The sequence below is a fragment of the Cololabis saira genome, chromosome 19 (assembly GCF_033807715.1).
Source record: "Cololabis saira isolate AMF1-May2022 chromosome 19, fColSai1.1, whole genome shotgun sequence".
NCBI lineage: Eukaryota > Metazoa > Chordata > Actinopteri > Beloniformes > Belonidae > Cololabis > Cololabis saira.
This window is the reverse complement of record NC_084605.1, coordinates 7563047-7576925: the sequence shown is the minus strand read 5'-3', so window position 1 is coordinate 7576925 and position 13879 is coordinate 7563047. Positions and strand designations below refer to the sequence as shown.

The following is a 13879-nucleotide window of genomic DNA, read 5'->3' as shown; positions in this document are numbered from 1 at the left end:
ATTTTCTCAGGTTGACAGAAGCTAAGATGTCAACTGGTACTGAAGAAAATATGTGGAGCCACAAGAATGAAGTGATATCATTTGCCATAAAATAAGATCTGATATTCAATAAATTCACATTAATAGACAAATGCAATATGCTTACTTTGAAAACATACATATGCAATGTACTGTCATTATTGAACTCAGCAACTAAACAGATTGAGCACTGGAGGAAAAAGTGCAGTCATAGATTAATTACTATTCAATTACTTATCAATTACAGCAAAAAATAGTTTGTCCACCTGCGGTCCAATAACAGATATGAGTGTGGAGGTGCTTAGAGCTACTTTGGTTGCTAAAACACAAACATTTGAAGTTCTCTGCCCATTTGCCTATCATGAGCTGGGACAGGTTCCAGCAGACCACCGTGACCCTGTATAGGATTAAAGCAGGTACAGAAAATGGATGTTCATAAGAAAACATCTGCTGATTTGAAGCATACCTCGCTAAAAGAAAATCTCTGAAGACAAACGATCGAGATCAGGTGAGCTGCAGAAGGCCAGAAAAAGGCATAAAGTCATCTCAAAGAGTTTAGACGTCTATTGTCCAGAATGGAGACAGTTTAGTTCTGTAGTTACTCGTCCTAGAAGTGAACGTCCAGCTAACTCTGAAGACACAACACAGAATACCCAGTGAAGTAAAGAAGAACTTACAACAGGAGAGCTAAAAGGCAAAAAAAAGTAAATTTTTTAAAGACTTTAAGCTCTCACGAAAGAACGTCAAGGAGTTGTGTAAATGTAATCAAAGCAGCTGGATTGACTTCGTAGCTTTTATAAGATGGCAACGAGAAGAAACAAAAACACAGCCTAGTTCATATGACCTCTACTTCATCCCCTTTAAAGGAGCATGAGTCTCCTTTAAAGATATAAGACTCTCTAGCGCCACCCTTCACCACGACGGCCGTTGGGGGTACTGCAGCCAACAGTGAAGCCGGCACGGGAGAGCGGGGAGAACGTGCATGCAGCGTCATGTGACGTCACATCCGCAGCCCAGCGTGGGAAATTTGGGCCCGAATTGCAGCACATTTTGCAGCACACAGCCTGTTCAAGGCAACGGAGAGATACACTAGAGGGCTCATTTTTTTTGGTTTGGAACGCTTCATCTGACATTATTACTAGAAAACTTAAAACGTATACAAATTTTTTTCATAAATCCTGCCTCAATCCAGCCTCATGCTCCTTTAAAAAGTGATGCAAGCACACAAAACACCATCAAAACGATTTGTCATAACTTTCAAACCTGCACTCAAGAAGCCTTGCTAGCTACTTATCATAAGAAACTTCATGCATCTTGGGTTGATTTGAAACGTGTCTCTTAGATGCTGGAATGTTGGAAACGGTTGTGAATTGAGGGGTACCAGACCCATCTCTCCATCTCTGAGATGTGAATGGGAACCTCTGGTCAGGCTAAGACTAGCTTTTCAGGACTTCATTGTCAGATTTCTCAAGTCCTTACTGCCGGAAAATGGAGATAAGTAACTAGATATAGCTCACATGGAATCCAATCCTGAGGATTTACCTCCATGCAAAGAATTAACCCGGCTCCTCGGGATTAGACTTTGACTTCCAGCTGGAGGTACCAACAGCCACAGATGAAACTGAGGAATAGTTTGAGGTGGTGCAGGACCACTGGTGAATGACTGCTGTCGGTTTTGCAGTCCAAACTTCATTCAAGGAATTATTAACAATTCTGCAGCCATCTTGGTTGTTTTGAATAGTGGCTCTTGGGAGCTCCTGCATGAGTCGTCATTTCGTGAAGTAAATGGGTACGACTAGCAGAGCAAAGGACAATAACCTTTACCAAGGAAGTAAATCCAGCACAGAACGGCTTCAGAAGGAGAAGATCCTCCTGGATCCCAAACCTCAAGCTCACAGACATGCAGTGGATGATCTGAAGAGAGCAATCAGACCAATCACCCTACGGTAGAGGTTTACCTGAAGTCCGGTGCTGTTAACCCTCGTGCTGTCTTTGGGTCCAGGGAGGGTGAAGGGAGAAAAGATGGAAGGAAGGAAAGAAGGAAGTAAGGAAGAAAGGAGAAAAGAAGGAAGGAAGTAGGAAAGGGAGTAATGAAGGGAGAAAAGATGGAAGGGAGGAAAGAAGGAAGTAAGGAAGAAAAAGGAAGTAGGAAAGGGAGTAAGGAAGGGAGAAAAGATGGAAAGAAGGAAATAAGGAAGTAAGGAAGAAAGGAGAAAAGTAGGAAGGAAGTAGGAAAGGGGGTAAGGAAGGGAGAAAAGATGGAAGGAAGGAAATAAGGAAGTAAGGAAGAAAGGAGAAAAGAAGGAAGGAAGTAGGAAAGGGAGTAAGGAAGGGAGAAAATATGGAAGGGAGGAAAGAAGGAAGTAAGGAAGAAAGGAGAAAAGAAGGAAGGAAGTAGGAAAGGGAGTAAGGAAGGGAGAAAAGATGGAAGGGAGGAAAGAAGGAAGTAAGGAAGAAAAAGGAAGTAGGAAAGGGAGTAAGGAAGGGAGAAAAGATGGAAAGAAGGAAATAAGGAAGTAAGGAAGAAAGGAGAAAAGTAGGAAGGAAGTAGGAAAGGGGGTAAGGAAGGGAGAAAAGATGGAAGGAAGGAAATAAGGAAGTAAGGAAGAAAGGAGAAAAGAAGGAAGGAAGTAGGAAAGGGAGTAAGGAAGGGAGAAAAGATGGAAGGGAGGAAAGAAGGAAGTAAGGAAGAAAGGAGAAAAGAAGGAAGGAAGTAGGAAAGGGAGTAAGGAAGGGAGAAAATATGGAAGGGAGGAAAGAAGGAAGTAAGGAAGAAAGGAGAAAAGAAGGAAGGAAGTAGGAAAGGGAGTAAGGAAGGGAGAAAAGATGGAAGAGAGGAAAGAAGGAAGTAAGGAAGAAAGGAGAAAAGAAGGAAGGAAGTAGGAAAGGGAGTAAGGAAGGGAGAAAAGATGGAAGGGAGGAAAGAAGGAAGTAAGGAAGAAAGGAGAAAAGAAGGAAGGAAGTAGGAAAGGGAGTAAGGAAGGGAGAAAATATGGAAGGGAGGAAAGGAAGGAAGGAAAGAAAGAAGGAAGTAAGGAGAAAAGAAGGAAGGTAGTAGGAAAGGGAGTAAGGAAGGGAGAAAAGATGGAAGGAAGGAAGGAAGGAAGGAAGGAAGGAAGGAAGGAAGGAAGGAAGGAAGGAAGGAAGAAAGAAAGGAGAAAAGAAGGAAGGAAGTAGGAAAGGGAGTAAGGAAGGGAGAAAAGATGGAAGGAAGGAAGGAAGTAAGGAAGAAAGGAGAAAAGAAGGAAGGAAGTAGGAAAGGGAGTAAGGAAGGGAGAAAAGATGGAAGGAAGGGAGAAAGAAAGGAAAGAAGGGAAAAAGGAAAGAAGGGAGGGAGGGAAGAAGGAAGGAATGGATAAAATAAGGAAAGGAAGGAAAACCAAAGAAGGTAATAAAGGAACGAATGACGGAAGGGAGGTAGGAAGAAAAAGGAGTAAAGGAGGGTAAAAAAGGAGGAAAAGAGGAAGGAAGAAGGAAGGAGAGAGCATGGCAGGAGGAAAAGAAGGATAGAAGAATTGGGTCATTTTGACCCAAAGACAGCACAAGGGTTAAAGTTTAACAAGTGTCTTCAATGGAAACATCCCTCCATCATCTGTAGCAGCTTATTCCTAGTTTCAGGTCGTGGGCGTCTGCTGGATCTGTCTCAGCTCTCTCCAGGCCAAAGCCAGAGGTACACTACGCCACAGCCGAGCTTGAAGATCGGTTTCCTCACTCTAATCTGAGCTGGTCGGAAAAAAGTCGGAAAAAAAAAGGACAGGCTGCGGGCTGTAAGTTAGGCAGCTGTAATACTGAAAAATGTTGCGTCAATCTTCTTCAACTTTTCACGACAAGATCCAACTGTTTCATTGTGTCAGCAGCAGTGTTGGGTGTAACGTGGTACAAAGTAATGCGTTACTCTAACGAGATGACATTCGCCAGTAACGCAGTAATATACCACATTACAGTTGTAATTTGGGTAATCCCGTTATAGTTACTCTAAGACAAAAAAAATACGTTACTTTAGTTACTTTAAGCTTTTCAGCCACATGAAGAACGGGAGAACAGAAAAGAAAATCAAACTTGCCTTTCATGCGTCTTAGATCCATGGTCTTCACACGTTGCGCAACACTTGTCTGACTTAAAGCTGATTTATGGTTCCGCGATAAATCGAAGCAGAGCCTATGGCGTTGGGTACGCGGCGACGCACACCGTACGGTGCGCGTCCCCGCGTACCCTACGCCGTAAGTTCTGCGTTGGTGTAACGCAGTACCATAAATCAGCCTTTAACGTGATCTTACGGTATTTTACGGTATTTCTGGTGCTGATCTGGGCACTGCAGTAATAAGGTTCCAACTACAGGACTGTCTCAGAAAATTAGAATATTGTGATAAAGTTCTTTATTTTCTGTTATGCAATTAAAAAAAAACAAAAATGTCATACATTCTGGATTCATTACAAATCAACTGAAATATTGCAAGACTTTTATTATTTTAATATTGCTGATTATGGTTTACATTTTAAGATTAAGATTTCCAGAATATTCTAATTTTTTGAGATAGGATATTTGAGTTTTCTTAAGGTGTAAACCATGATCAGCAATATTAAAATAATAAAAGGCTTGCAATATTTCAGTTGATTTGTAATGAATCCAGAATGTATGACTTTTTTTTTTTTTGTAATTTGCATTACAGAAAATCACAATATTCTAATTTCCTGAGACAGTCCTGTATAAATGTTGTTCATTGGCAATCGAGTTATGGTGCAGCTCAGGTGATATTGCGGAGTAATCCAAAAGTAATGTAACTAGTAATGTAACTAGTTACTTTCAGCAACCAGTAACTAAGTATTGTAAGGGATTACTTTTTTTAAAAGTAACTAGTAATATGTAATGGATTACTTTTTTTGAGTAACTACCCCAACACTGGTCAGCAGTAACCAGTCGGTTCGGGAGCAGATTCAGAACGTTTGGATGAAACTGGCATGAACTACTCAGAGAAAATCAGCTCTTGATTCTGAATCAAAACGCACCAGAAGGAACGTGTCATGAAATACCAGTAAACGAACTGACATGCTTGTGCAAAAAAAATAAATATACAGTATCTTTATAAAACCAGACGGACACCGGACCTCGGTAGAGTTGAAACGGGACGCATTTCCACTTCAGCAACACGTGACGGAGACCCAATCAAAAACTAACAAACTGCTTTTACTTTACGTATCAGAAGCGCAGCGTCCCGACGGTGCTGGCAGTTTTGAGGTGTCCCAGTAAGTTTTTTGTTGTCTTCTGAACTTTTAAACCTGTGAAAATGCTTTACCCTGAATCCACTGGACGATGACACTAACAGTCATACCAAGTTACGTCAACTACGGTTAATAAACTGCACAAAACAGACAGTAGTTTAGAAAAAAACTAAGAAACAACCATCTGATGAAAACCTAGACGTTTTAAACATTTTCTAATTAAACTTCTCAGTGCATGCAGTCAGTGAAGCTCCTCTTCTTCACTCCTCATCGCCGTCCTCTCTTCACCCGTCTGTTGATGACTTCATTATCTGGTAGGTGATCAGGTACTCTGGATAAGCCTGCAGGCAGGACAGAGGGGGCGTTTACTGACAATAACTTTGTATGTTAAAAAGAGCAAACAAAAACCCCAAAGAAGTAGACAGATTCCAGTGGTGTGAAGACAGCACATTCCTCAATAAAATGTGGTGTTTTTGGAGGTCAGACCCCTCATAACTCTGTATTTAGCCTCTTCTCTTACTTATATCTGTGAGCGGGTTTTAAAATATTGAAGCAATAAAAATTGCTTTTGGCTACATTGTTTAAAACATTTTGGCCAAGCGCCTTTTAGAACAATTCAATTTTAATTCTAATCTTGTGGGCTGGATTTTGGATTTTTTAACTAATAGGACACAGAGAGTAAGGGTGAACGGGGTCCTGTCTGGTCAGCTTCATAGCTCCACAGGCTCCCCACAAGGATGCGTCATCTCTCCACTTCTGTTCATTCTTTATACAAACATGTGCCAGAGCAAATATCAAAACAGGACTATTATTAAGTATGCAGATGATTCCGTTATTGTTAGTCTGCTCCAAAAGAATGAAAGAGGCCATGGCCCTATAGTTGATGACTTTGTGCAGTGGTGTGAAGAGTCACATCTTTAAATTAACATATCGAAAACAAAGGACATGTTAATTGATTTTAGCAAACAAATCCACACATATGATGCCACAACCATAAGAGGTCAGTTAGTGGAATGTGTGGAATCCTACAAATATCTTGGGACTATTATTGATTTTAAACTGAACTTTCAAGAGAACTGTGAAACTGTGTGTAAAAAAGGACAACAGCGTCTGCACTGTCTGAGAAAACTGTCTTACTGGAATGTTGACAGAACCATGATGATTCTTTTTTATCGTGCCTTTATTGAGTCTATTTTATCTTTTTCTTTGGTGTCATGGTTTGGAAGCCTTTCTATTAAAAACAAGAACGCATTGAATCAAATTGTGAAATGGTCAAGTAAGCTGATAGCTGAGCCACAGCTGAACCCTTCTTCCCTGTACACCAGGCAGTTACAGCGGATAGCCACGACCATTTTAAATGATAGTTTACACCCTTTGCACAGTGAATTTCAGTTTCTCCCCTCTGGACAGAGGTTGTCAGTCCCATTTTGTAAAACAAAACGTTATAAAAACAGCTTTGTTCCAGCTGCAGTAACACTGGTGAACAAGCTGTAGTTTGCACAAAAGTTGCACAAGTCACTTTTCAGAGCACGATGTATCTTACAATGTTTTTATCTTATTGCTATTATACATTCCTAACTTGGAGGAAATTTTGCTCTTGGTGTTTTAATTCTTTTTTAGCCTCATGTCTTTTATTTCTTATATTTATTTCATGAACTGCAGCACTTTCTGTCGAGCCGAAGCTGTCTCTTGTTTTATGTGTATGTGTTCTTCTTAAATGTCTTGTTCCTGAACTGATTGTTTGTTTTCTGTTGCTTGTTTAACTCTCGACTGCAAAACCAGTTTACCCTTGGGTATCAATAAAGTAACCTGAACCTGAACCTGAACCTGAAAACCCGTTCGGTCCTCAGGTTGTCGGTAACAAAACCTTACATGTGCATTGGAAATGTCTATATTTTCTAGCGGATCCAGAGTCAGGATATGGCTTTGAGGGATATACTGTATGCAATCAATATATGACACATCAACAAATTCCATAGACCTAATCAGTAATCTGCAAAAATATTGTGATTTGATATGATCCAATGTCATATATAAAACACATACATGACAAAAGTTTAAATGCGTCCTGTATCCCAATACAGTATTCTGTCTTCACTGGGTTAATATTTGACCAGATATGGTGCATATCAACAAAACTCAGGATATGCATCAGAGATGTCTGTATTCTAGACAGAATCCAAAACTGGATATTTGAGATTCTTGCTCTTTTCGCCCAGTGCTGGTTACTCTAAGTTGCGCTCCTGTACATGAACCTCCCTGCAGAAGAGTGCTGCCTCCAGCTCCTCCTCATCAGTCCTGTTCAGCCTCTGCATGTCACTTCACGTCCTTGAAACGTCGCTGATTGTCCGAGTGGACACCCACTTATGCTGCACTGTCGAGTACCACTTCTGAGCAGCGCTGGTTTTAGCATGAAGACATCAGACGTCCACTGTCTGAGCACAAACTGTCCTCTCCACCTCTGCAGAGACGGCCCTTCAGCAGCCGGCCGTCCAGAAACAATGCTTCAGGACATTTCTGTATTTCTCTTTATCTGACATTAAAACAAGAAATGAAAATCGTGGGAAATCCTAAGTACATCCTTACTACACACAAGATTTAAGAAGGTAAGTTGCAGCTACTTGATGCCAATCATCAGCACGTGTGCAGACCTGTACAGAGGCGGATGTTTTGGCAGTTTGATGGCCTTGAGCATTCAGGTGTGTTTACACGATGCCAAGGAGAAAAGACATCAGCAATGTTCTTAAGGAAGCAAATGTTGCTGCACATCAATTAAACAAATCAATGTACAACACCCAGTACTGGAGTTGAGGGGGGATGAGGGGGGACGGCATCCCCCCTGAAATAAAAACGGTCAAAATCATCCCCCCTGTAAAACTGCCATCCCCCCTTTCCATCCCTTATGTCATTTCATCAATGAATGTGGTTTTACTGCTATTTCAACATTTAGAGTCATCACCAGAAAAATAACACCAGAAAAATGTGACAATTTTCACCTTTTTCAGGTAAAATTTTACTTGAAATAAGTAGGAAAATCTGCCAGTGGGACAAGATTTATCTTCTCATTACAAGCAAAAAAATCTTGTTCCACTCGCAGATTTTTCTACTTATTTTAAGTGAAAATCTACTTGAAACAGGTGAAAATTGTTGTTTTTTCCAGTGATGAGTCTTGTTTTAAGTGTAATGAGATTTTTTTTACTAAAATTAGAAATTTTAACTAGAAATAAGACAAATATTCTTGTTAAGATTTTGAGTTTTTGCAGTGATCCATTTTACTTATCCTGTGAAGGACAGAGGGATATTGATAAGTTCAGAAAACAGTTTTTATTTTTGTGTTTTGATGTATTAGATGTAAGCCCAGTGGATATTTAAAGCTTACAGAAGGCTGCATTTAACTGCTGCTATGTCATTCCTGCAGTATTTCTGCAGGTGTTTTGGTCAGTGCTATTATTTGTAATATATTATATTATTTGTAATCAGCACAAATTATCTGTCCCCATATGATAAAATCCACCATCCCCCCTGGTTTCTTTTTACAACTCGAGTACTGACAACACCGTTGTGCAGTTTGCTAAAATAGATTACGAGAGCATGAAGATTATACTTCTATATTTATATACAAAGTTGGTTCTTTGCCAGTAAACTTATTTTTTCCTCTTCATGAAGCCGTGTTTCTGTTTTTTCGTGTCCTTGTGGGCTCCTCCCCGTCTATGTTAGCAGCAAAGCAAAAACACATTTACACCATACACTTCAGTGTTTGTCATCAGAATTTTCAACAATATTGCAGATCACAGATCAGATTTTTTTTAATGATATCATGCAGCTTTAACACCATCAAGGTGGGATACGTTGCAGGTATAGGCCTGGTGTCTGACCTGCTCTCCTCTGTAGATGACGTATTCAGCCAGAGCGAGGCCGTTCACACTCGGCCTGCCGGTCACCGAGTGGTGACCGGGGGGCGAATGAGCCATCTTCATGGCACTGAACTGCAGGAAGGATTTACCCAGGGTCACCCTGCAGAACAACAAGTGCCTGCAGCAGACAGAAGCAGCAAAAACAATATATGAGTTTCTTTGAATCGTGCTGTTGAGGTCAACTGCTAATGGAATCATTTAGAGCAGGGGTGTCAAATGTGCGGCCCGTGGGCCGCATGTGGCCCGAGAGAGGTTTTCATGCGGCCCGCGAGAAGTTTCCAACGCAAAAAAACGAAATGTTAATTTACTAAAAAGGAAGGCATAAATAATTGCCATGAATCGCAGCATATCCGATAATATATTTCTTCTACAAATCCATCGTTTGTTGGCCTTTGTAGATGGTCGTTTATTTTTATTAACTGACTACTATTATACATTTTCGCAGGAAAAATATCACTGCTAAAAAAGATGATAGAAGATATTTATTCGGAGAATTTCAGTTTTGAATACAAGGATAGTGACAAAGTAAAACAGTTAAAAGAGAAGTGCTGACTTTTTCGGCACACTGGCGTAAATATCCGCGGCAATTTAAAAAAATAAATACACTTAATGTACTGGAAAATTCTCTAAATCACAAAGAAACACTCTCGGATGTAATAAAGATTTAGCTTTTAATTAAATTTCCTATAAAAAAGCGAAATATAAAAAAAACATACTTGTTTCTGTTTATCTTTGTTACAAAATGTATTAAATTACAAAATTTAAAAAAAAGAGAGAAATTTCAAGAAAAGATCCTGAAGAAGTATATTTTACATAATTAGAGTGTAAACAAAGTACATATTTCCTTTAAATTAACTAACAATAGTAAAAAAAAAAGAATTAGAAAAAAAATGTTGGCACCGTTTTTGTTATTTTGAGCGTGCGGCCCGCAAGAAAAATATTGGTCAAATCCGGCCCGCCAAGCAAAATGAGTTTGACACCCCTGATCTAGAGTCTTCATATATGATCCAGTAACAGTGTTTTGATTTCTCATTTAATGTATAAAACCTCTTCACATCTGGCTGGACGGACAGAAATGGTGACGCACCCTTGACATGAAGAGCCTGGTGCTCACGGAGGATGGGTACCTGTGACAGATGTAGCAGGAGCGGTCCTTGTGCAGCGGACAGCCCGTCCCCCCGCCAATCCCATAAACGTACTGGTTACTCTTTGAAGAGTTCTCTGCAAAATAAATCCCAGCGCCAAACATCCCACCGATGTAGGCGTGACGTTCGTCGAAACCCTTGTGGATGATTGCGTTGACGAATGGAGAGCCTGAGGGGACGCACATTAAAATACCATTAAAGCCCTCAGTGATTGATGTTGATATTGCTGCACCAGAGCTGATAAAATCATCAGTGATGCCATACAAAAAGAACTGGACAATATCGAGTGTGACGTCAGCCACAGGTTTTCTGAAGAGTCGACTTTTAGTGCATTTTTTTGGGACAGGATGGACCGCAGGAGCTCCAGCCAGGCTGTATCGGATCTGCTCTGGCCAGAAGGCCGAGGCTGGCCTAGGTCTGGATAAGTAGCTCAGCTGGAGCTGCAACCCTGGTCCTTCAGGGAATAAAGGCGGCTCACCAGGAGTAGAAAGCCGTCTGCTGGTGCAGTTTGGTTTTCAGCAGATAGCCTGAAAAAACGTCATATGCCTTTGTCCTCAGACCTTCGGTAAAATTTGTCAGCTTCAACATTTGAAATGCTTGCTGTGTTCTATTGTAACTAAAATATGCCTCTAAGGCCACGTTTACACATAGCCGGGTATTTACAAAAACAGATATTTCCCACTCTACGTTTTGAAAAATCCTCGTTTACACGAACCTGCATAAATAGCTGTTAAGGTGCTATGAGCATCCAAACCTACAGGGGGCAGTGTAACGAGAAGCATAAAGTCATGCTAGCCAATCAGAATCCTGGAAAAAAACAAATGACACGTGTGAAGCCTGAATAATATGGTTCCTCGTTAAATCGACGGCGTAGCCTACTGTACGGAGCGCGTCGCCGCGTAGCCTACGCTGTAGCTCTGCGTTGGTGTAACGCGGAACCATGAATCAGCCTGGACTGCCAGTTACTTCCAAGACGGAACGAGAGTCTTTCGTTTGGAGTGACAGAGAAGTGGAGTTACTTTTAAGTGTGACTTTAGAATATAAAACAGGTAAAATACAAGAAAATATTGACGGTGGCCAAACAAATTGTAAACACGGTTCTCACACATGACGCTGGTGACGCTTCTGTCGCATAATGTGACGTTCTGAAGCCTAAATCTCCATTTCCCTCCGTTTACAAGTAAACGTGAAAACAGAGTTTTTGAAAATCTCCACTTTGGCCGGAGGTTTCAGAAATGATCGTTTTTGGTGACTTTGAGCTCCGTTTTCGTGTAAACGAACGTCCAAAACGCATGAAAACGCCACCGTTTTTGCTCCGTGTAAACGGGGCCTAAATCAGGGATTGTCAACCGGTGGTCCGTGGCCCTCTGGTGGTCCGTGGCGGTATTGCAGGTGGTCCGTGAAATTGTAAATGGAAAACAATAATAATTTTAAAAATATATATTTATTCTTTAGACTCAATTTATTTTCCATTTACTTTTCATTTTTGTGAAAAATTTACCCATCCAAATTATGTCAAATGAGTGAGTGTGAACTTTGTAATATTATAAGCCCTCTTGGCTTCCTATTCATTTTTCATTGACTGTTTTTTGTTTTGTTTTTTTTATAGCAAAAGGTGCAAATAAAAATAGACACTGATGCAAATAAATAGCCTATATAGGCCCATACTCTTATTTAAAAGGAAGGTGCAAAATAAAACAAAAGCAGTGGTCCCCGAGTTGCTTCTTGGTTATAATGGTGGTTCCTGGGACAAAACCAGTTGAAAACCTCTGCTCTACATCATATGGTCTCAGCCCTACTTAACCATCCAGTATTCTGACCGTGGAAGAGCATCCGCTCGTTGGAGTGGTTGTGGTTTTCCTCTGACACCTCCTTCTGGCGGTGGCTGTATCTCTCCCACAGCTTCTTGTTGCAGACCCTCTGAATCTGAAACACAGTTGTTGATGGAAGTAATGAGTGACATCCACACAGCACAACTAGTCATGGCGTTCCACAGGGTTCTGTCCTGGGATCTATAATTTTCTATGTATATATGCTTCTGTTCTGTAATATAACTAGACAGCACAGCATAAAAATCAGCATCTATGCAGATGATATTTTGTTAAAACAGTTTCTTAGACTAGAAGCATTTCTTAAAGACATAAAGTCAAGGGAACTCACTTCTGCTTCTGAATTTAGAAAAGAACAAGATTATTCCTTTTAGCCCTAAATATTTGACACACTATTGGATATAGCCTAACAAAAAGAGGTACGTTACTATGGAAGCCCATAGGGGACTTTATTCAAATGCAAATGTAATTCCACAATAGCATTATAATTTTCCACATATGCATGAGTTATTTGGGACAAAAATGCTGTTTCTCTTATTACATTTTAATATTGTCCTTTGTGTAGCAGTTTCAGTCTTTGAAAATGAAATGTGAAATGCCGTTTTCATTTTAATTTGCAAGTTGTTAGAAAATTGCATTTTAATTTAAATTTTGTCCAGAAAAGAGCTTGGTGACATTTAAATGTAAATGCATTAGCCTGGGGGCGCTATTTCTCTTATTGCATTTGAATATTGTCCTCTGTAAATCAGGTTAAATCTTTCAAAATGAAATGTGAAACAGCTTTTCCATTTTCATTTTAATATTGTCATAGAATGCCCATACAAGTATGTGAAAATGAAAATTCAAATTGAATTATTGCATTTTAATTTCATTTTTGTCCCAAATAACTCATGCATTTGTGGAAAATTATAATGCTATTGTGGAATTACATTTTCATTTGAATAAAGTCCCCTATGGGCTTCCATACATTACAATGGTATTGTGAGGTTGCAATAAAGATATTTTCAATGGATGCACTTTTGACACCTGAAAGCAGCCCCACAGACCGCCAGAGTGGACAAGATGACACTTGTGCCATCATTTCAGCAAAATGATATCTAATATGGAGCAGGTCAGATTAAACAATCAGTAAGGTAACCAAGGTATTCCAAAAGTACTCTGAAAAGTCCCTATCTGACCCAGAAATGCAGGACTTCTTATCAGTATTAGCAGGAGGGATCAAATGGCTCCCTGCTAAATCCAAAGTAGGACTGTAAATGCTCCAAGCTCGATGTAGCGCCACTGTACACCAAAGACACGATTGTTCCATAGTTTCCCCAACGGAGAACTTTGAGGTGAGATTTCTGGTTCCTTGCGGTGGCAATTTAAAAATGATTTACAACCTTACAACCTACTAAAAGACATCTAAATGGCAACATATTTACCTTGACCAGGTTGTATCTGTTGAAGACTCCTCCCGCGTGGCCCCCATCTCGATGCTCTCTGATCGTACTCTGCATCTGGTCCATACACAGAATTATAATTACTGCACAACTATGGTGATGGACCTGTGGTTTGCTAAAACATCTCAACCCACGCCGACAACCCAGACTCTACAAGTCTGACCCGCCATCCAAGTCTTTCCCTCTCTGATACAAAGATACCAATCCCATTTATCCACTTTAGCCACATTCCCCCTTTTTCATGTGTCCACAACTGAAACGGAGGGGTCCGTGGAAAACACAGAGTACAGGACAAAATGACACAATCAAGC

The 13879-nt window shown here is 40.3% G+C and overlaps 1 protein-coding gene across 1 annotated transcript in view; it reads right to left on the bottom strand.

Moving 5' to 3' along the window:
- Positions 1 to 4746: 4746 nt before the first annotated feature.
- The window catches only part of LOC133419780 (poly [ADP-ribose] polymerase tankyrase-2-like), a 49678-nt gene continuing 40545 nt past the window's right edge, over positions 4747 to 13879 (bottom strand). Inside the window, exons 24-28 of the mRNA XM_061709195.1 lie at positions 13551 to 13625; positions 12118 to 12223; positions 10280 to 10466; positions 9114 to 9270; positions 4747 to 5579 (exon numbers count right to left, since the gene is read on the bottom strand). Coding sequence (XP_061565179.1) covers positions 5523 to 5579; positions 9114 to 9270; positions 10280 to 10466; positions 12118 to 12223; positions 13551 to 13625 — 582 coding nt within the window. The 3' untranslated portion in view covers positions 4747 to 5522. The remainder of the gene's footprint in view (positions 5580 to 9113; positions 9271 to 10279; positions 10467 to 12117; positions 12224 to 13550; positions 13626 to 13879) is intronic.